This window comes from Aristolochia californica, unplaced genomic scaffold, assembly GCF_029961685.1.
Source record: "Aristolochia californica isolate CCGP_79_NKW_82.1479 unplaced genomic scaffold, dmAriCali1.0.hap1 SCAF_12, whole genome shotgun sequence".
NCBI lineage: Eukaryota > Viridiplantae > Streptophyta > Magnoliopsida > Piperales > Aristolochiaceae > Aristolochia > Aristolochia californica.
This window is the reverse complement of record NW_027181793.1, coordinates 29,191,156-29,213,998: the sequence shown is the minus strand read 5'-3', so window position 1 is coordinate 29,213,998 and position 22,843 is coordinate 29,191,156. Positions and strand designations below refer to the sequence as shown.

The following is a 22,843-nucleotide window of genomic DNA, read 5'->3' as shown; positions in this document are numbered from 1 at the left end:
AAGGAGCATCCCTCCAATCCCTTGTTGTAAAGTGTATGCTCCCCTGACTTGCTCTCTTTCTGTTTGTGCTTTTGTTTTTAATAAAATTTCACTTTTTTCTCAAACAAAAAAAAAGAATAAAGAAGATTGAGGAAGAGAGAAGGAGAAAGAGAGTTGCTGCAAGAGAGCTCAAAGAGACGCTCTCAGTATGGTTCTAATTCGACTCTATATAGCTTATGTGAAAAATAGAGTACAAAGTCAAAGATACCCCTATACATTTAATGCCTTATAACTCCTAGAATACACCTCTAAATTACATTAAAGTGAAACTACACGAACACTCAAATGTGCTGAGTAAAACAGTACTGTACCTAGAAGGTATGACTATGTGAAATTACCAAATTACCCTTCACATTATGTTCTAATTATATTTTTTGTTTAGCTTAGGTCCCTATATGTAGTGTATTATGAACTCTTGTAATTAGGGGCATTTTAGTTATTTTCCATTTCTTTCACTTAAGTGATATAAAACCTGTTAGAGGTTGAATTCTCCCCCTAACTAGTGCAGATTCTCACATTGCCTTTCTTTTCTTCTTTTCTCTCTTCTTCTTTGTCTGTTTTCTCTTTTCTATTCTCTCTTGCATTTAGATCTCAAACCTTACTCCCTTCTACCTCTAGCATATAAAGGATAGGGTTGATGAGGTTTTTCGTCAGTATTAGTTGGAATCAAGTAGTTTTGTTGTTACATAAAATCATGTAGTATGAGAAGTGAGATTCAAATACTGTTTTTGTTTAGTGAATTTTGTTAAATTATTCTTGTTAGTGTGCATGTCTACTGATGCTTGAATTAACATAGGGTCAAATGATGTTTGTTTAGATTTTTTTTCATATTTGATTGATAGTGTGTGTCAATATGCTAGTTCTGTAGACGTTATTCTTTTTTGGTAGTCTTGTATTGCCATTGGAGTACTATTTACTATGTTGTCTAATTATGGTCCTACTGTAAATGGGGATAACCTATTTCTGAACGATCTATGAGACATTACCTCTGATTATGAAACCCAAGCAGTGAAAGAAATCTATTGAAAAAACTCTGTATTCATTGGTAGGTGTTATTTCTCCTTGTCATCTCTCTTGGATTTTGCAAATGGGTTGCTCTAGATTGACTGTTTAGAATTATTTGTTATGTTTTTGGCTGGTCTAGTTTTTAAAAAGGAAATAAGGGTGAAAAATTAAAGAAAAAGAAGAGAACAGATAAACCTCTTAATAAAACAGACATGTTAACTACTTGGAGGCTCTGGTTCCCTTGGTTTGATATTGTTGATTTAACCAATAGTGTTGTTGTTCCTGGATTCATGTTCCAAGATCAGATCTAATAATTTAGCTGTCTCTCTTGCTAAGGTGGGGGTTGCCTACAAATCTCTCATTGTAAAGACCACCTCCTTTAGGTTTTTATTTTTGTTGGAAGTTTAATCTGTGCTGTAAAGAATACATTTTAGCATTTTTCACACCATTTTTTGAACTGTGAAGCCTTGCTTGTTACTGCACTTCTATTATTATTATTATTAATTATTTTTTTGATAACAATGGGAACGTGGATTCCATTATGAAGGCTCCCGAGGGAGCGGGTGACTACAAGTACAAGATCAAAACAAACAAGAGGAAACCAAAGCAAAAGCAGCACTCCAAACTGAAGCACTAGGGCCGAGTAGAGGAGGAGAGGTTACCACAGTGAGATGCTGCCTGGAAACCCCATCCCTAGCTAAGTCGTCAGCAATGCCATTAGCACGTTTGAGGGTGAGACTTCAAGGTTTTTACATAGGTCTTCGATTTCTATGTACGTTAAGAAGTGTAGTGTGTGTGGGGGGGGGGGGGGGTTGCTGCTTGTGTTCCCTTTGGATTGATTTCATGTGGTTAGGAATGTCAGGGAACTGCATTGGCGAAAACTGATTTTGCATCGTCATCTGTGTTGAGGTGCTGAACTTTGAAAGTTCAGATTATTTAATAACTATGCTATAATTTTCTAGTAATTTGTTCATGTAGTCCTGTTGTTTCCTGTGCAAATTTTACAGGATGGTGACATAGCACTGCTAGATATGGGAGCTGAATACCATTTTTATGGTTCTGATATAACTGTGTATAACTTAACTGAACTTTACTTATTATGTGGAAATATCGAGAGTTTCATGGGCAAATTTTATGGCACTCAAAATCTGTAGATATCTGATCCACAATCAGAAAAATGGAGTGTTGCTTCTCTGAAAATAAATTCAAGCAAGTCTTTCTTGGTTTATATGTGAACTGAAGGAGTTGATAGCAGATTCTTGTCTGTTAGCTAATCCCATCGAGTCCCTGAATACACATGCATAGACGTAAATAAACAAGACTCAGATACTCATATCCACAGACACAAAATGAAAAATGTAGAGAAAGTGCAATACTGAGGCAGGAGGTGCTTTTGCTGCATGCATAGAAAATTTAAAGGATTTACATCATCTGCTCTGAGCCGGAATGGGGATCCTGAGCCAAGTGTCCTTTCTGTTCAAGTATCCTGTAAAAAACTGAGGCATAGAAAATTAAGAAGTTATTATCAGAATGTTATTTATTTTATTATATACTCGTAGAAAATTCAATCCTAAAAATTAAGATTATGATCAAGGTTTGAGATCATTGACATTGATCAGGGGTTAAGATTGAAGGGGCCTGATTGCTAATTGATCAACTATCAAAGTCAAAATGATTGATGGTCAAAATATGGAGGTTTAGTCAAATAGTCGGTCAATGTTCATAATAGAGTTTTGGTCAAAACCAAAACATAATTTACAGTTAAGATGAAACGGATTATAATGATACCACAACTAAGATCAGATTAAAAAGGTGTACCACTTAAAGGCCACATGATTACCACATGAGTGCCATAAGTGACATGTGATATTATATAGGAAAGTTTCACCCGAGCAAGAGAGTTGACATACAAATAAGTGGTATGTGGCATCATAAGAATTAACTTTGCATCACTTGGAAATCTCATAAATTTCCTTGTTATTGTACTCACAATAATTCAATTTCATAGTCCATATCTTTTGTAGATTGATAATACATTAATGTTATTATTTTTTATTAAATATTAGTAAAAATAAAAATCTTATATGAACATTATGAATACATGAAATATGAAATAAATGTAAAATTATAAAAAATAAGTTGTTGATAGTTAAACTAATTATTGACTCGTTTATCCTAGATGAGTTTAGACATATACTTTTGTTATATTTCTATTATACAACAGATAGAGAATAAATATACTTACATCGATGTTTAAAAGCAGGCAGGTGACTCTAAATGTCGGACTTCTAAGCTATTCTTATACAACTTGTTTTTTATTGTATTACTTATAAATATGATCCATTTTTTAAAAGCAGGCGATTCTAAAATGTTATATTGTCGAAAGAAGAAAGAAAAAAGAAGAAATCGGGGAATAATAGGGCTGATGTGGCACTGAAGTGTCGCTACACTGGCGATCAATAAAGGCATGCAAATTGACTATGTTTTTTTATTTATCAAAGTTGGGTATTTTTTTAATTAAGTTTATAAATCAGATATTTTTCTAATTATTTTTTAAAATTTGATTATTTAAAAAAATTCCTAACACGAGTAACAAACTTGTATTTGTCTCTTAAAGTTTAATAGATATATTATAGAGATCGTATCTAAGCCAGGGATTATTGAAAATTAGAGTATCTGCGGAATGATGGAATCCAACATCCAAGAATGTATAGCATCAATCTGGCGGTCAATCGGATTGGCTTCCAAATCTGGAAATTCCACTCGCTGTAGTACAAAATTACAAATTTGTCTTCGGGGTTTGTGTCCGCCTCCTTCACGAACGAAGCCCTAAATCTTCATAGTAATTCATATATATAGCGTAACTGCCAAAGGCTATTCGACTCTCAAATTTCACAAAGCATAACAATCTTACCTTCAAAACCCTACAAAAACCTCGCTCGACGACTGGCGCCCATCCCGCTTCCACTCCTTCACCTGAGCTCATCCACTCTAGGCCCATCTCCATTCTCCGCAAGATATTCTTTCTCGCTCTGCAACAGTAGCGGTGAAAACAATGGGCCGGCGAAAGGGTGGTAAAAGCGAAAACGGCTCCGCGAGCAACAACAGCGGTAGCTTGAATGTCAAAGTGACGAGGATGAGTGTTGATGATGAAGAGATGGCAGAGACCTCTAATATTGACAAATCCGTGTGCGTTCCACCGGAAGACGTTATCGGCAGCGACAAAACGAGCGCCGATTACTACTTCGATTCCTACTCTCATTTTGGTATGTCTTGTATGTTTCAGTCTTATGTTTGTTTTTTTTTTTTGTGGTTTTTAGCAATTATGCTTGTTGAAGTTGACTTGTTACTGTAGTGTGGACGGTGAGCTATTTACCAGGACATTTTTTTGTGTTTCTTATTCACTTTTGCGTAGAAGCCTCAGTCAACATTCTGCGAGTTTGCTTTTCTTCTTTTTGCTCGTTTTGGTACGTTTACCAAGTGTGGTCCGTATGTTTTTTTATTTGCATTCCGCCGGGTCTTCTTAAATTTTTTTGTGGTGCAGTACTTTTCTTCTCATTTTGTTTAACAGGTTTATTGTTTCAGGACGCCGCGTCTCTGAATCATTTTTGGTGTAACTTGTAGTGAAAAAAAAAAGTTTTCCACAGTTGCGCCGTTGCTATTTATTACTCCTTCTTTTAATTTAGTATAGTATTTCTGATTGCCCAAGGAATTTGGACGCATTTGTTTGCTGTTATTTGAAGCTCTTTTTTTTTTTTTTTTTTGTTTCTTCTAGATCGCTTGATCGTTCTTTGAACTATATATCGATTTTGGAACTGATGTTGCTTTTGTTTTGCTTTTCTTCTTTGCAGGAATTCACGAAGTAAGTTTATCTTTTTCCTGTTCAATTGAGTGACAAATGTTTATATTTTTGAGTGGTGCATTTATAAAGCTCGTATGATCATTCATTTTGAAAGAGAAGTCGTACGGATTGGCCAAGGCCTTAGCAGGTTAAGATTGTTTTTCATGATATGTTATTTGATGAGATTTTTTCCATGTACTGCAAGCAATTATAACGTCGTCCTCAATTCACACTGTTAATCAACTGGGTCACCGTTGTTGTAGTTCTCTTTTTGATAAGGAACTTTTTTTGTAGTTCTAGATTGAGAGTTTACTCAGATATTTCTCAAGTTTTGCACTGAAGTCTATGTAATGACTAAACAAGGTACAGCTTGAAAGGGAACATATATTAAATTGGTGAAAATTGCATTCGTTATTGATATATGTGGACTTAGGTGTTAGTCGTGAAAAGGTAGACCACCAGTTAAGGATGATACCTGTGAAAAAAGAGTTCTTTTCACTTTGCTGCACTGCATCAAAAGATGGATACTTTTTATACTAATGTTATTGTGCATGGCAGTTAGTTCTTTTTAAGGCATTTGATGTTTTTACAGTATTTTATTGCAAGAATATACCATTGACTGATCTTTGCACCGTATGGAATGGTTGTCTTTAGAACCCTGTGAGTTGGGTCTGCAGTTAGACTTCTTTTAAGAATCTAGAGATTGGGGCCTGCACTTTGTTTCTGTTCTACTTTGTTCACACACCGATTGTTTAAACTTGAGTTCTTAGAGGCTTGGACCAGATATTGTTTACATTGTTTGTTTGAATACAACAAAATCTTTGTACGAAATATATTTCTTGCAGGAAATGTTGAAAGATACTATCAGGACCAAAACGTACCAAAATGCCATCTACAAGAATACCTTTCTTTTCAAGGACAAGATAGTTCTTGATGTTGGAGCCGGAACAGGAATTTTGTCCCTTTTTTGTGCAAAAGCAGGAGCCAAGCATGTTTACGCTGTGAGTTTATGTCCTTTATAGCAGGTTTTTGCATATTTTGGCATAGTATAAGAAAACATTTAAAGATATTTTTTGTCATATTTTTTCTTGATAGTAAGCAAAATGAGAAAGGAATGCAAGACTTGTAATCCCACTTTAGAGGAGCGTATATTATTAAGTGGAAGATGGTTTTTCGCTTGAGAATTGGGTATTGTAATCTCCAATTTAGTGAAAGCATCTCTGAGCTCATTCGTTTTGTGATTGAGGTAACTATCTGTTAACCAATGAATTTTTCCTCATGCTGTGGAAAAAAATTAAGCTGATATCATTGAGCAAGGTTTTGAAGTCATAAGAACAAGAGACCCTGCAGTGTTTAATTTATGTTAATTGCTGGCCGTATGAGGGCCAAATGAACCTTCTGCTTGATTTCCTACTCCGATGTAACTGGAAACTGGAAAGCTCATGTTGCACCCCTACAGCCTATCCATATTTGCTATCAGCCTGTTAGTTAGCTCCATGATTTTTAGCTTCTTCAGCTCAGAAGTTGACTGCTGAATTCTTTATTGATGGAAGGCCTTAGTACAACATACTTTTTTGACTTAGGAGTCCAGCAGTGAGTGGCAGTGACTGGTATTGCTTCTACCAGAATTATCTTGTTGTTTCATTCTTGCTAAATTTGCATATGATCAGAGAACCCAATAGGACTAAATAACTGGCTCATAGTAGGATAGGGGGCCTGGATTATGCTGGTCAAGGGCAAGAAACCTCTATGAGAGTGTATTATCTGCACCTGGAGCAGAAAAGAGCAATTAAATTGTGTAAAGATTAGCTATTTTTTCATATAGAGGAGCTACAGTTTTGAGTATCGACCTCCCGGTCAGATGGAGTAGCTGGAACCTTACCATAGGGATCTTATTCTTAGAGTAAAGACTCAAGCAAGAGAATGTTTGTTGTCCATATAATAGTATCTTCTCGTTTGACCTAAAACGTACCAACTTTTTAAGCTGAGATGTTTAGACTCGTTTTTTAAGGCCACTGGAAATGTCAATTTGGTGTATATGACACCTCCTGTCTGATAAAAGGTCACTTCAGTTTCCTTTTCCCGAGTTTCAAGAGCTCTAAGAAATCATCTTGGAGTTTAATGGTCTCTTCCTAGGTCTCAAGTGGCCCTAGAGTTTTCTTATGATTTATTCTGTGTAAACTATGCCCCTTCTCTACCTCTTACCCCCTCAGTCCCCTTGTGTTTGTTTTGCAACAGGATGAACTATTTGCATTATAGTTAAATATGAACTAGTTTTTTTTTTTGCTACCGGAACTCACGGTGGTGTTGGTCAGATGCATATGATTTTGTTATTAATGCACTTTTTACTTTGCAGGTGGAATGCTCTCTTATGGCGGACATGGCAAAGGAAATTGTTCAGAAAAATGGATTTTCTGATGGTAAGTATTTTCATGCTTAAGCAGGGTGTTGTATTTGCATGATTAGCTGCTCCTACTGCTAGTGGTGCTCGACTGCAAGATTGTAGGTTATGAGTTGTTATACTCCAACTTGAATGCTTTATTCCTATTCCACACAACAACTACTATTCATATATAATGTCAATTTGTGATTATCTAAATATTGTCATTCTCATAGTATATGTTTAGAAGTGATATATCCTGATTCCGTCTAGATACTGCCTGTGTTTATGAGAGTAATCCTCTGGATGCCTTCAATTGTAGTACTTCTAATGATTATCTTTTCACTTTCTCCAGTTATAACAGTTCTGAAGGGAAAGGTTGAAGAGATTGATCTTCCAGTCAACCATGTTGACATCATTGTTTCAGAGTGGATGGGGTACTTTTTACTGTTTGAAAATATGCTCAACACTGTATTGTATGCACGTGATAAATGGCTTGTAAGTTATACATCTCTGCAAAGATTCTATATTCCATTTTCTCTAGTTGGTTTTTCTACTATTTGTAATTTTTTCTTGTTTTATTTAAGGAATTGAATCCACTTTATTGGCCGAGCGATATCCCTTGTAGTGTCTTTTATCTACATTTTTTATTTGTACTTCATTTTTGTTATAATTTGTGAAGAATCTAACATTTTCAGATAAAGAATTGTCTCAATCATAAGTTTCTGATTTGGATTCTCACCACTTCATCAAATCTGCTTTTCAAGGACTCACCTTTGTAACTCTTGTATATTAGTTTGGTAACTTGGAGTTCTTTTATTCAGGTGGAGGATGGGATAGTGTTGCCTGACAGAGCTTCCCTGTATTTGACAGCCATAGAGGATGCTGACTACAAAGAAGACAAGATTGAGTGTAAGTCCTAATATGCTTGAAATGCCAATAGATTGTTGCTGGCAATTCAAGTCTCAGCGACATGAATTGGCTATTGAGTTTTCTTAAGTTCCTCTTCAGAAGGATACAGCTGAAAAAATAACAGTTTGATGCCCTTGTTGTATATTTCTGCACTACAAGGTTGTCAGGATGGGGTATCATGGTGCTAAAACATTGCTGAGTGGTTGGACCTATGGTTGGTTTCAGACTGCATTGTGAACATTTTTTATTGGATGACTAGGAGTGTCTGGTCAGAGGGATTTCGGGTCACTGGACATAATTTAGAATTCAAGATGTTTTGATGGCTTTATTTTTCAGGCTTTGATTGCATTTGTTAATTTTTATCAGTCTGGAACGATGTGTATGGATTTGACATGAGCTGTATCAAGAAGCAATCAATGATGGAACCTCTGGTTGATACAGTTGATCAGAATCAGATTGTTACCAACTGCCAGTTACTCAAGGTAAGTAATGTCATTCTGTTCTTTCTTTGAGGGGCTTAATCTCATTCCATACTTGTCCAAGTTTAGCTTTGCCTTTGTCTTCCTGACATGAATGCATCCTGCTTCTTAGACTATGGACATCTCCAAGATGGCTCCAGGAGACGTCTCCTTTACAGCACCCTTCAAGCTCATAGCAGAGCGAAATGATTACATCCACGCTCTTGTGGCATACTTCGATGTTTCATTTACCAAGGGTCACAAATTGATTGGCTTCTCTACAGGTTTATACTTCGCTCTCATTATTTTCAGTTGTCTTAAAGTGCATGCATTATGTAAGTTTGGTCTCTGTCGATATCTTTCTCTGTTTGCAAATGAAAAATGGCTTATATCAAGGATGGGAAATGTGAGCCAACTGAAGGAATTTGGACGAGAGAGAGGATGGAAAAAGGATTTGCTGAATGTCTCAACTATATATTATTTGGCCATTCCCATCCAACATAGATGAACCCCCAAACAGAGGTTGCATAATATGCGCAACCAAATTTGTTCTCAAAAAACCAAAAAAGAAAAAAATTGAGACCAATTAGGCTATCATATGTATCTAGGTTGACATATTTGACATCGATGCTGATATCAAAATGTAATTTCTACTACAATCTGCTCACATCCACAAATTTACGCAGGACCTAAATCACGGGCAACCCATTGGAAGCAAACTGTATTATACCTTGAAGATGTGTTGACAATATGTGAAGGCGAGGCATTGGTAGGAAGCATGACAGTTGCGCCCAGCAAGAATAACCCTCGAGATGTTGATATAATGGTTGAGTATTCCTTGAGCGGCCTCCGCTGTAGTGTTTCTCGAACTCAACACTACAAGATGCGGTGAACACCATTTTTCCTGAAATACCTATCACTGTTTGCTCACTATCCCATAAGTTGCAGGGGTAGATCATATTTATGATTTTGAAGATTTATGTTTCTCATTGTTTGTTAAATAGTATGTAATATTAATTGTTTCAGTTCATATGATACTCAACGATAATGTAGTATTTGTTTAATTTGTACTATCTGCTGTCATGTCTATGTATTCCATTTAGTGGATTAGCCTCGCTGACTGGATCTTTGGTGAATAATGTGGATTGTATCTGAATGTTATCTTAGGTACTGCGTTGAGAGATAGGGAAATGCACCTGAAATCCTCTACAATTAAGCACTTGTACAGAGAACATGATAGTTATCGCGAGCATTTGAGTTTCATTTGTTATTTCATATAACAAAATTTGCATCTATTATGTCATATTGCTGATCAGTTTCCTAATTAAAGGGAATATTTCTAAAAATATAGAAAAGAAGTTTTTTGTCTGAGAATCTAATTCGATTTAAATAAGTAATCCTGGCTTGTTAGTTCATGAGCAATAACGCAAAATCGATGAAAGGATTTATTCAATCCACAGCAAATAGATGAAACAAAGAATTTGATCTTAGGCCAACATTCCTACAATTTTTCAACCTACCATTTTTGGTAAAACTACATAATCTAGGATGGGAGGGAAGGCAAGAGGCTTGCTTGTGGTCTTGCGCTTTGGCGATTAAGCAAGCATATGGAAGAGGCTTCAATTCCAGAAAGAGGGGGCAAGCACTTCTTAAAGCTCAGGCCTTTTAGCCTTCGAAGATTTGGAGATTGTCGTCTTCCCCTTCCACCAATTCTGTAGTATTCGTGATGTCTTCTTTACATGTTTCCTTACTGATGATATATTCTCTCTAAATCCTTTGAGAATCGTTTGCTTCCAATCCGTTTTCTGTGATTGTTGGTCTTTCAAGATTTTACCCTGCAAGGTCAAAACAGAAACTTCAAAACACCAAGCTTTTTTAGCTCATCCAGCAACCACTTAATTTACAATATCAGAAAAAATAGTGTCTACCAAGTTTGAAGGAAATGAATTTTCTTCATCATCCTCGTCATCAGCTTCCTCATCTTCAAAATTGTTATTAAGAAGATCTTCTTTGGAATACATTTTCATGTTCGGTGCTCCTGGCATACCCTAAAAATGTAGACTTCACAGTTTAACAATACCAATCAGGGTAACATTATTCAAGCAAGTGGCCAATTAAAGAAAGTTACCTGCATGGACCTCAAAATCTTTTCCATCTCAGCCTCTTTGGATGATTTAGGTTGAAAAGATTCACCTGGAGCCCTCTCCTGTTATGTAAAAAAGAAATATTTCATGAAAAATTTTACACCAAAGAAAATCTTCCAAGAAGAAGAACATGGAATAGCTTTTCATTATTGAGCTAACACAACTAAAACTTCTTATACAGAGGAAATAGCAAGGCAGTATGTCTACACCCAAAATTGGAAGCTAAAAGTGTCACAAGATCCCATGCTACTCGAGAGGTGTACAATACTTACATGAGGCTTCCACACACGAATCAACCGAACTCCCAGACAGACTCGCAAGCATCAACGACAACAGGAATGAGTAAATACCTTAGGAACAGGAAGAGGCTTAGCAGAGCAGGCTCCAGTAACGTCCTTGCAGAGAAGGTTCACCAAAGAATCCATTTGAGGCTTCTTTTTGAAGAGAAATTCGGCTACATCAGTATCAGAATATCCCAACACCTGCAAAATTTGTCATGAAGAATTTCATTTGTAACAATCAAGTTGGATCAAGTCTTGGCTACAAGGCAATTGAGGAGATTAGAGACCTCTGCAAAATTTCTTCAAAATTTTGTTTAGATAATTTTAGAAAAGGAAAAAGCAGAGAAAAAGCCCTTAAAGGATAGGCTAATGAAGATAATTTCCCAAAGAATTGTGATTCCTGAGTGTGTGCTAAATCATAAATGTGTATTACTTCGCTACATGAGTTAGGATCTGCTTGAGTTCATATATGAACACACAATAGCCTGCCTTAATACTAATGCACCTGGTTTATGGGAGACAGTGCAAAAGGGAGTATGGGCTTAAAAACATGAAAATTAATCTTTGTTGTGCCTGAATAGTCAGGAATAATACAACTAGGTACTGCACCTAAGGTGATCATAATGGATCTTTTTTTCCTTTTTTCTTTCTATGTAGAAAGATACTTTGCTTTCCCCAACTATTCACATGATAGTGAAGCAAAAAGAAACCATAAGAAGTTATTTGAGGACCTTTCTATTTATTTAGGAACAAAAACCAGCCATCTTATTTATTCTTTGAAAATCATCAGTCTTCCTACTTTGATCACGAGAACTCTACGAAGATTGGTAAGCTAAGACAATGTTTACTTTTTTTATTTTATTATTGAAAAAGTGGAAAGGGATTTTATTGAGAGAGAGAAACAAAGCACTCCCCCTCCTCATCCACGAGAATAAGAATGGGGGCAGGAAGAATATTGACTCCTCTACAACTAAGGAAATGAATCATTGAGGAATTTAACATAATACTAAAAAAAATTAAATTTCTTCTATTTATAAAATCAATACTCAGAATGAAAATGCCAGTTCATATATACCACCAATTCTGGTCTCATACAATAAGACAAATTTAAGAATAGGTCTCCAATTTCCCAATAGTCTAAGGAGGATCCAGTGTTTGATGAGATAACCTTCATCATTTGATTACACTCATTGTAGATTATTGAAAAAAAGTGAGGAAACATATGAAAAAGCAGAAAGTGAAAACCTTAATTCCTAAAGGATCACATGAGTTTTCTTTTCTGATAAGTATGAAGCCCATTTTATGCATCAATTCATTTAAGCCCCGCTATTTTACCTCCTGACAGGCTCGTTCAATAGTCTTGCATTCTGAGTTGCACTCTCCTTCGGCATCTTGTTCAACAAGCTGGAATAAAACAGGGGGTCCATTTAAATACCATTTTGGAAAAGAACTCGCACCAAAAGCACAAATAGTACGAGCACAAATGCAACTCTTTGCTGAGCAGCTGACATAAAATGACTTCGACTAAGTGGCCGTTAGTATAAGTTCAATGAGGGTGTAATCTGTCGTAGAAGAAACTCAAATGTACTGAAACCTGTCAGAAGCCATAGAGCCACACAAACCATAATCTCTCGATAGTAATACTAGAAATAAGCAGGTATCCATATTTTCTGACTATCCAATTTCACATTTTTTACATAACAAATCCGGCCAAAATGAACAGCGTCTGTAAACTTGATGCATATTGCCGTAGATCGATACCTAAGATTTGTCAATGAGTGCACAATGCAGGCTTCCCGTTATCATATTTTAAAATAAGTTAATAACATGATATATATAGTAGTGTCTATGCTAAAATAATGTCAAATGATTAGTAAATCTGGAAGAATCCTAATCATTCAAAGATTGCAATTGAAAACATAAATCTTGCAGTAAATATCATAGGAAATTTCCCAACGTTTGTATATTTCTGTGAAAAAGAAAACGGTAAAAAGTCAAGATTTCCCACCTCCAAGGCATCTCCCTTCTCGACAATATCAATCCGGAAGATCCAATCCCCTTCTTCCTTCTTCAAATTGCATATATTCTCAGCTATTTCAATAATCTGAAACTCGGAAACCTGAGACATGAAGTATGATAAGTGTTGTTCGTCTGAAGCAAATAAAGCAGAAATATAAAAATTACCTTCTTGGGGAAGATTTGGTTTTCCTTCTTCTGGACTTGCTGATAAAGCTGGGCCGCGAGCTTTTCACAAACTTGGCATTTTATGTAAGGGATGTCTTCCTTTCGTGCAAGCGGAACTGTTTTTTTGGAGGCGTGAGTGATCTGTAGCGACGAAAAGAAAACAAGAGAAAGTAGAACAATGGCTTCGGTTGTCGCCATTACTCCCTGCTCCTTCTCCCAGCTCTCTGACAAGTTTCCTTTACGAAGACTAAACAGGTGACCAGCTTGGATGGGAGGACGAATCGCGTCAAAGAAGGCAATTGACTGAAATTACAAAGTTAACCCTGAAGACGTTCTATTAAGTCTTTAATTTTTTAAGCATGTATTACCGATCTTAGTTAGCTCAAATATTAATAATATTAAAATTTTGAATTTTTTAATTGTTATCGTTGTTGATTACTTTTTAACACAATATTATTAATAATTGGTAATATTAAATTTCAAGTAATGTTATTATTATTAGTTATAAATAAATAATAAATATTATTATGCATAATAATTACGATTAGTACTTAATCTATTATAAATTATTGATTAATCCTTTCCATTATTGTCAAATAAATAAGGCATTCATGTAATTTACTAGTAGTAATTAGGCATTAAAAGAAACAATAAATATTAATAAATCAATTAGATAAACAAGAGGGGCAGAGCATTATCAAATTAAACTTAAGAAATAATTAAAAAATCATCACCTAAGAAGAGGAAGGAATTGAGGAGAAAGGAGGAACTAATGCAAGGGAGGCAAATTTCGCTCACGGCGCAGCATAGCAGCATCTTATTTTAGATTTGCGTGGTACGCTGACGGAGCTGAATTCCGGGTTTCCAACCGTTGCAAAACCCTAACGAATTCTAAAACCCTCTTCAAACGTCGACTGAAAACTTTACCGCTCTCTTTTCCCGTTCGTTTGATATCAACGTGAGAAGTCGCATTTGAAGCCTGAGTCGTTCAAGATGGATGAAGTTATCGTGGAACCGACACCCGGGACGAAGAACCTGAGTTCCTATCCTCTACGGAGCGAGAATTTCGAAATGTTGTTAAAGGAATCCATCGATCGCTTCTTACAAGAAACAAAGAAACAAAAATCCGACTTTTCGGGGTTTCGTTCCATTTTCTTGCGATTGCTCCAGTCTAGACAGGATCCTCCTCTTGAAGTCATCTGGTTTTACTCCGCAATAAGCTTCCATGAAACTAGGGTTTCACAGGATGACGCATTGAGTAGGGTTTCTATAGTTAGGGTCCTTAGGGACCTTTTCCAGCTGCTCTGTGCTTGCTCGGCTTCGTCTGATGGTGCAAAGAGCATTTCTTTACTTGCTCCTGTTATCGAGAAGCTTCATTATTCCCTGACCGAATCCTCCTTGGGCGACCTTTCTTCGAAAAAGGCAAAAAATTTGTCAAGAGAGCTCGAATGTTTAGCGGAAGGAATTATTGGTTACATTAGCATTTGCTGTTGTAAGTATGGGACTGGAGACTTTGGGTCAGTTGATTCTCTTTCGTGTCTCAGTGATTTGATTAAGGTGTGGGCAGTGGAGGAAGCGGGAGAAGCATTTTCAGTATTCTTTCCACTCATTAGTGATCAGATAAGAGAAGAGCTCGGAACAGCGGGATGTAGAATTGATTATTTGGCTGCCGTTGTGATTCTCCAAGCATTTTTTCTTAGATTGTGTTTGAAGTTTCAAAGCAGTGTATCGAGGTTGGAGCTGCAAAAGGAGCTTAAGATATGGGCAGTTGGTGCCATAACTGGTTTCCGAAATTGCATGTTCTTTGGTAGGGTTCCTTTTTCTTGCTTTCTGAGTTGGTGTCCTTGTGGCATTATGATTTGTTATAACTTTTGGTCGTTAGTTGTAGGCATTAATACAGTGGTCAGATTTTGTTGAAAAGTATTATACTGTGAGTCTGTTTGTTCAACTTTAAGTTGATGCTGAAATATGCATGAAAAAAGACCTAAAAGTGTTCAAGAGCATTTTACTAATTTTGCTCTTATGATATTACTAGAGGTATCGCTTATAAAAACCGGCGATTAATTATTGGTGTTCGGAAGTAGTGTAAAGTGGCATGGTCTCTTAGTGCATGAGGGAGGAGCCTGCGCATTACAGGTCAAAGTTTGTTTGTGAAACATCATGGGCTTCGCTGTCTAACCACATTAATTTTAGTTGGCTAACTTTTGCCTTATATCTTTCGATAATATGGCTGTCTTTTTAGTTGGTTCATGTTTTCTTTTTTTGTTTTAGTTTCACATGTAATGTTTTTTAATTGTTTGGGACCAATGATATACAATTTTTAACCATAATTGTTACTGCCACATGAATTGGGCCTTTAGTTCAATGTCCACATTGGGGATTTCCTGTATGATGTCTTGGTTCAAGTTTCACTGGGGTTAAGCATTGTAGTATGTGCGGATAATCAATATTCTGAGAAAAATAACAGCTGCTGCCAGTATCACATAGAAGTGTTTGATGCATGACCTACTTCAGTGGAACAATACTAGGCATTGTTCATAGGGGTTATTGTCAACTCTTACAAGGACAACCCTCTAGTTACAGATGGAAGTATGTATTTGTCTATTACCATGCTCACTAGATGTTACTAATGCAAATTTTATCCCTTCAAGAATATTAGAGAATACCTCTAGTTCTTATATGTCGCAGAGTATCGTAGCATACACATTTAGTGCATGTATGCATATGAGTGCAACACTTGAGGTAAGCAGCCAGAACTATTGTTTGTTCCTTTCTGTTTGTTTTGTTTTATAATTTATGGTTCTACTGATGTTGCTTAGCCCTTGTTAGATCACTAGATTTGTCTTTATGGTTTCTAATTTTTAATTGGTGTTGATCAGAGATACTTCTGAGGATGCTTCTGGAGCCAAGTTTGCCTGTTAGCTCCCTATTGGTCAGTATGAATACTCAATGAGAATATTGTGGTTGATTTTTTTCAGTGGCCAATATCGTAGTGTAACCAATAAACAGAAAAAAGCCTAATTGATTCTTGGAAACCTTTATACTTTTCATGTATGTAAGAACTGGGAAGCCTGTTTTTGGAAGGTCGATCATTTTTAATGAGACATTGATGTAGTAGAGTAGTGGATTGGGCCTTTGACTCAATTACCACGTCGGGGGATTTCTATTAGTAGGTATTGGGTTCAAGTTTCACCAGCGGAAAGGGGTATACTGTGCTTGTATAATCAATGTGTGTGTGTGTGTGTGTGTGTGTGTGTGTGTGTGTGTATGAGGGTGATGGTTTCGTTTCAAAGACTAGTACGAAATAAGAGGAAGAGAAAGTTGCATGGATGTGAGTTGTGAGGATAGACTTGAAATGAGGCCAATCTAGCAACCCAGAACTGACGTGGTAATTGAGTTGCATGGATGGAGATTTACATATCCAGATCATGATGTTTATAGTGATTAATATGTGTTATTTCAAAATATTGATTTATTGCCGAAACTAATTACTGATCCCTTAAATCCGAAAGAAAAAAACTGCTGCTTGTGTCTTTTTGTATAATATTTTCTTTTAATTTATTCTTTGGGCGTAGCATGGTACCTTGTGATTATAATTTTTTCTAGGGTGTACCTCAGTTGTTTCTTTTCACATTGTGTGCCACCACTTACTCAATTCTGCTATCTGTGGCTTGGTGCATTTATGAATAAATCTGCTTTGACATTGATACAGATATACCTTGAACTTTGAGGTTATATTTTACTTCATATAAATTTTATGTTTTCTGCAACTTATTTTTTACAACAGTCGTCTGTGTGCTCTCAGATCATTGTCATTCTCGCATTTACTGATCATGAACCAAACTGACCATAAACGCTGTGAAGATTTTGGCAATCTTGTGAGCAGTGTGCATCTTTACCTGTTATAAACATATGCAAATAATTGATGTTTGCTAATATCAGGGTCCTGAAGATGAACCCATGTTGCGAGAGCTTCTCTTTGAAGTGGTCATATTGGTGGAGTATCCTTTCCTAAATCCTGAAATAGCATCTGAGCAATCTGTTGATTGGATGAGAAGTCTAGCTATGTTGAGATTGATAACAACCCATGAGGCTGTATGTGTTGCAAGGTTGGTAATATCTAATTTTAATACTGCTATATTTTTTATTTTTATAATTTTAAGAAAATATAATTTTTACTTTTATTTTTATTTTTGTGGATAACCAAATAAATTTAAGAAGTATTAGTAAAAATTTTTACTTCAATGAAACTTTATGAATTCTTTGTTCTTAGAATGACTAAAAAGAATGATAAGATATTACTTCTCTATTCCTACTAAATCTGAATTTTGGCCACAGGTCTAAAGGAGATCAAGAAAAGGCCATATCTTACATCAATGGTTTTTCTAGATCACGACTCCCATCTGATATAATTAAGTGGGTCAAGGATCAAACAGGCACGGAAAAGCCTATAAGACCTGATGGGTCTACTCCCCAGGCACTTCTAAGTAAGCTTCCAAATCCTCGTCTTTTGTCATTTTCTTGCTTCTAGTCATTATATGGAGTTTTATCTATCTAAGTTCACGCTGAACCATTTCTTGATGATCAGAATGGCTGCTGAATCTTGAAGATCAAGGAGTGAGATTATTTGCAAATGATAACCTAAAGCTCAGGTCTAAATTGACTCTCAATAAGGCTAAAGTAGCTTTTGAACACCCAACATCTACGTTGGAGAGCATGAAAGTGGATGAGGATCTTTTCTATATTGACTGCAAGGGGAAGGAAGAAGTTGAGAAGAGTTTGGAAGAGGACCAGGGAATGCTGTTCATGGACTCTGAATTCTTGGCTGCTGCTCAAATGATGAGATCCAAAGCTACAAATGGAATAAGAAAACGTAAAGAATCGAGCAAGACAGAAGGACAAAAACAAGTTAAGTTTCTCAAGTACAAGCTCCCTGCCAATCCAGTGGAAGAAAAAATGATTGTGTCTGATGAAGATGCTACTAGTGGTAGTGAGGTGGAGAATCCGCTCTCTGATGAAGATATGGAAGAAACCAAAGAATGAGGTAAAAAAAAAAAAATTCCTGTGGATGGAGAAAGCTCCAGTCCCCTGGTGATGGCTTTGGTGATCTTACCTGTTTCTTGCTCTAAACGTATTTAGCTGAATATAACCGGTGATGCAGCTTAAGGTGCAGATGCATGCGATTTAAATTGGGTGCACTTCAGTGTCTCACGGTGAAAATCAGAGACTTGGATGAGTTCAACATAATTTCTCTTCAGGGTCATTCAAAAGTTTGATTGACATATTTCCTGGTCAAAATTTGAATCTCCCTGACAAGAGAGGCGATGCGACAGTTACACCTGCATCTTGTCCGTGGAGCCAAGTTCTTCCTATGATTGACAAATCCTTGGTCAAAGAGACCAAATACTAGGATGTAGTGCAGGCTTTTGTTGAATGGAGAGCAAATTATATGTTTTAGTGTGTCTTACATTTATAGGCTATAGCTTTCAATTCAGATTACATGCCACTAGCTGTAACTGGCTTATGATGGAATCTGACAGTGTTCTATGGATGAAATTCGTGAATCTGACTATTACAAGCATCACGCTTGATTGTTAAGATGTTATCCATGTTGATCGATTGTGATTCTGTGAGAGTCTACAAGAACTAAGCTTTGGTGGGCATTTGTGGTCTCCGGTCCCGTTCCTGCCCATCCATGTCTTCCTCCAGGATGAGGCTCAGCAGTTCCAACTCCCTCCAAGCTCACCCTGTAGGAGACTTTGGGCCTGTGAATATTTTTACATTGAATTTTTTTTGTCTCTGGAACCTGTGAGGCCGTCGTAAACATAAACTAATTATGTTGCTTCTCTGCTATTATCCCAGAGTAAATGACCCAGGGATGCTATATCCTGCTTACCGTCGCTCTCAGAGATCACCGATCCGCAACAAGGGCGAGCCCATCGCTCTCACTGGCTCCGAGCCTCTGGGCATTGCTATGTTTTTCACAGCAAATACTTCAATTTTCAAATATTCTTCTCCTCTCACATCATTGCCAGCACATCCAGCTGTAGCCAATGTCCGCAGACAAACTTTCTTCCCATATCATTTATCACACCCTCGGCAGTCATGGCTCACCAAAAGCTGCTCCATAAAGCTCCAAAAAAGTTCGTTCGATGCTGCTAGTAATTTGGCCAAATGAATTTGTGTAATTCTTGGGATAGAAATGTTAAAAAAAATAGGATAATGAATTTCCTATTACTCTAATTAAAAATTATAAAAAAATAAAATAAGAAACAATAAAGTGATTCTTAATCATTTGACCAAATATTTTTCAATAAAAAATTAGTAAAAAAATAATATTCCTATTATTTTATTTTTCCTAAAGAATTCCCGTTTCCTGACGTCTGTGCACGTCGGCAGCTCATCATCGGAAGTGAGAACTGTTCGTATCTTTACCCTTTCATTCCTCCGAGGGCAGCCCTAAACATTTCCACCCTCAGCCCCGCAGCTCTCTCTGTGCACGTCGCACGTAGACTGTAGCTCTCAAGCCGGGGATCCTGCTTAAACTACAGACACCGAGATTAGAATATGATCTCTAACAGAACAGTCTTGACCGATTCAAGTATCTTGGTTCTTTGAGCAAAATCCACAGGAAGCCGAAGATTTAATTTATTAGAGATTAAAATATGACTCTGGAGAGAGGCCTAATAGATCCTCTCACACTTCTTCAATTGTAAACTGTTGGCAGCTATATAGAGACGCATTGGAGATACTCTGCACCCAGACAGAGTTACGATTCATAAAGAGAAGAGGGCCAGTATGATGTTTCAAAGATTTCCATTCCTACGGTGGGGTAATAGCCAGCGAAGAAGACCCTCCACCAAACTCACGTAATGTTGGCTCCACCCTCAGCTTTTAAGCCAGTGGAAGTTCCTTACTTTCCCACTGCCCGCAAGCTCGTGCGCGACACTTGTCATTTGTGCCGACAGTCATCTCTCTCCCAAAGCTTCTTTTGTCTTCCCCAAGCCTGTCTTCTAGTGTTCCAAGCTCTGCTATTCAAGAAGATTCCTTGTCATGGGTCCCCTTATTGATACTCATTCGAGCTAACGTCGGTACTAAGTCCAGTTCTGTATGAAGTATCGGACAACAGAACCACCAAAGCTTTACTTTTCAAGAATCAACCAAAATTTATGGACGACATTACATAAAGGAAGAGTCAGCAATCTCATCCAGCATTTTGTCGCTCGACAGGTGGTAACAGTGAAAGGTCCTTTTGTGCGATGGCAACGTCAAGTTCTTGGCAAATTGTTGACTTACCTCAATAGATGATTAATTTTTAACCATATCTTATACAATTTTATGAGTCAGTAAACCATATCTTATACAAACAAAGCATCCAGGAAAAAAAAGTAATTCAATTTGACGTGGGGTACTCTTGAAAAAATGTTGTCCCATAAAGAAAGCATCAAGCAACAGATCTATCAAAACAAGAGAAGAGGAAAAAGTGGTCTATGAAAACAACATAAACAATTAAATGCTTCTGTCCGTTTGTATAGTCACTAGAAAAAAAATTGACATTAATTTTTTTTTCTTTATCCGTGTTAGTGTCTTTTTTATTTGTTTTTACCAGCACATGAATGTTCGAGTAAATTCTAGTCCCATTAATCTTTTATAGAATAAGAAGAATTTGGCTAAAAAGTTTTCTATCCCTTAAACCCCGTGTGAAAGTTAAATAGAAAAGCCGACGATACTTACCAGGTAACCTGAAAGGCAATAGCTCCACTGAGGAAAGAGACAAAATAGCAACTTCTTCTAACAACTGGAGACGTGGAGCAAGCGCAAATCCCTGAATTAGGGGAGAAGAATCTACGGAACTGGACATTAGAAACGGTTAAAAGGTCATCTTAGGTGCAGACTGCTCATCAGTAGATTATATATCGCCTTGTTATGGGAGGTGGGATTTCTATTCTGTTTGTTGGCAAATAATAGATTAAAAAAGATTCGCCTTTCTCCTCTAAAGAAATACTGGCTGAAAAGCCTGTTTTAACTTCATTTTGACATTTACTGGAAAGCTCTACAGTCGTCTCCTTCTCTACACTCTTCAAAATGTCAACACTGGAATAAACTAGTGCTTCTCTGTTGATCTTTCGTTATCTTTCACATGTGGTCGGTCCCCTAGTCATTCTTGAGTTAATATTTTTCTCTCTTCTTTGTTCATAAAGAAACTGGCTCGGTGATCCTTCCGTTTGTACAAAACACGTTTGTCCTGTAGATTGTATAACAATTGTAGCCACGGTCGTTAAATCCAACTGAATACCGACTTTCTCTTGCATCCGTCACATGAGACGGTGGTTTTGCAGAAAACTCGAGGATTATCAGCTATCATCTTCTTTACTCTTTGAACTCATTTTCCTTTTTTTTTGACAATATCACAAACACATGGTGGCTGGTTGGTTCAAATATATATTTTTATTATGGCAGCTGCCTCCATTCCGTATCTGCTTTCGTTCTGACATAATACAAAGAGTGCAAATAGACAATGATTCGAATTTCAGGATGATCATTTTTGGATTTTAAAACAATCACGAAGAGGCCGATTGCCCATATAAATTATTAAGTCTTGAACATCAAATGATCTTAGCCATCAAGCAACAGACTGTTCAGAGGTATTGATGATCTTACCTATCAAGCAAAAAGGTTCTAAAACAAGTAAAAAATAACAGAAGGAAAGAAAGATTCATACCCAAGTAGATGATTGAGCAATAGCGTGACGAAGACGCGATATTCGTTAGAATACTCTAGTGGCATCTGGAGTTCTTCCTGCAGTTTATCAGTGTACATACTACTAGTGGCAAAGGCGTTGTGAGAAAATCAATGTGGGGCATCCAAATCATAGGGCCACTGCTTCCCATTCCATGTAGCCGCTACCTCCAGACGAAACAAAGTGAAATTCGTTCTTCTATTCAGAGAGAGAGCTACGTATCTGCACCACTTGAAGTGAATCAGATGACGCCATGACTGTTGCATTTTACCTGAAAGCTCAGATAAAGAACTCGGAGAAAGCCTCGACGATGGAGACTCGCCACCATGGGAACGAGGAGCACATTTTGAAATTCTCAATGGATCATCACCAATTTTCAGCCAAAGTTAATTATAGGGAGGACAAGATGGTAAACTTTCTGACGAAGCTGACGGATTTTGTGAAGCAGCCACGGGTAAAAATTAAAAAAAAAAAAAAAAAAAACACAAAAGAGTTTCATTTGTCACATTCTTTCCGTGTATGCGGCCCTTATCGCTGTCGCTGCCTAATAGCCCCTACCTAAAACTCTTTACGCCTTTCTATCATTTCTCGATTAAAAAACGGGCCCGTATCCCTAAGAGAAGCAGTTTCGAGAAAGACATTAAAATAGACAAATTTCCCAAACAGCCCATTCCGCAGTTCTTATTCACAAATACGCTTTGTTGTTATCACTAATCAGAGTAAAAAAACTGAACGGAAGCCTGAAGGGGAAGGAGAGCTTAACAACCAAGGTCACATCTAGTCAAACTCCACTACTACTAACCTTGTCCAATGTTAATGAAGCATTACATGTCATTAATCTCACGTTATTTTCAATAAT

At 36.9% G+C, this 22,843-nt stretch overlaps 3 protein-coding genes across 4 annotated transcripts; 2 read left to right on the top strand and 1 right to left on the bottom strand.

Moving 5' to 3' along the window:
* Nucleotides 1-3,883: 3,883 nt before the first annotated feature.
* Nucleotides 3,884-9,762, top strand: LOC137945687 (probable protein arginine N-methyltransferase 1). Its single transcript, XM_068791664.1, has 9 exons — nucleotides 3,884-4,310; nucleotides 4,896-4,906; nucleotides 5,731-5,886; nucleotides 7,242-7,305; nucleotides 7,621-7,763; nucleotides 8,090-8,177; nucleotides 8,544-8,659; nucleotides 8,769-8,919; nucleotides 9,322-9,762. The coding sequence occupies exons 1-9, from the start codon at nucleotides 4,100-4,102 to the stop codon at nucleotides 9,525-9,527; spliced, it is 1,146 nt and encodes a 381-aa protein (XP_068647765.1). The 5' UTR covers nucleotides 3,884-4,099; the 3' UTR covers nucleotides 9,528-9,762.
* Nucleotides 9,763-10,057: 295 nt separating this feature from the next.
* On the bottom strand, nucleotides 10,058-13,477 carry LOC137946337 (uncharacterized). Its single transcript, XM_068792594.1, has 7 exons — nucleotides 13,245-13,477; nucleotides 13,069-13,179; nucleotides 12,396-12,464; nucleotides 11,130-11,261; nucleotides 10,764-10,841; nucleotides 10,564-10,683; nucleotides 10,058-10,470 (listed from the first exon to the last, which is right to left on the bottom strand). Exons 1-7 carry the CDS (start codon nucleotides 13,440-13,442, stop codon nucleotides 10,285-10,287), a joined length of 894 nt encoding a protein of 297 aa, XP_068648695.1. The 5' UTR covers nucleotides 13,443-13,477; the 3' UTR covers nucleotides 10,058-10,284.
* A 639-nt stretch (nucleotides 13,478-14,116) lies between these two features.
* LOC137945780 (uncharacterized) lies at nucleotides 14,117-18,849 on the top strand. 2 transcript variants are annotated; one of them, XM_068791802.1, is made up of 6 exons: nucleotides 14,117-15,051; nucleotides 16,124-16,176; nucleotides 17,187-17,353; nucleotides 17,583-17,731; nucleotides 17,833-18,288; nucleotides 18,406-18,849. In XM_068791802.1, exons 1-5 carry the CDS (start codon nucleotides 14,238-14,240, stop codon nucleotides 18,285-18,287), a joined length of 1,638 nt encoding a protein of 545 aa, XP_068647903.1. In that variant the 5' UTR covers nucleotides 14,117-14,237; the 3' UTR covers nucleotide 18,288; nucleotides 18,406-18,849. The 2 variants fall into 2 exon arrangements, with proteins under 2 accessions (XP_068647903.1, XP_068647902.1); XM_068791801.1 differs by having other exon boundaries at nucleotides 17,833-18,849.
* The last annotated feature ends 3,994 nt before the right edge of the window (nucleotides 18,850-22,843 follow it).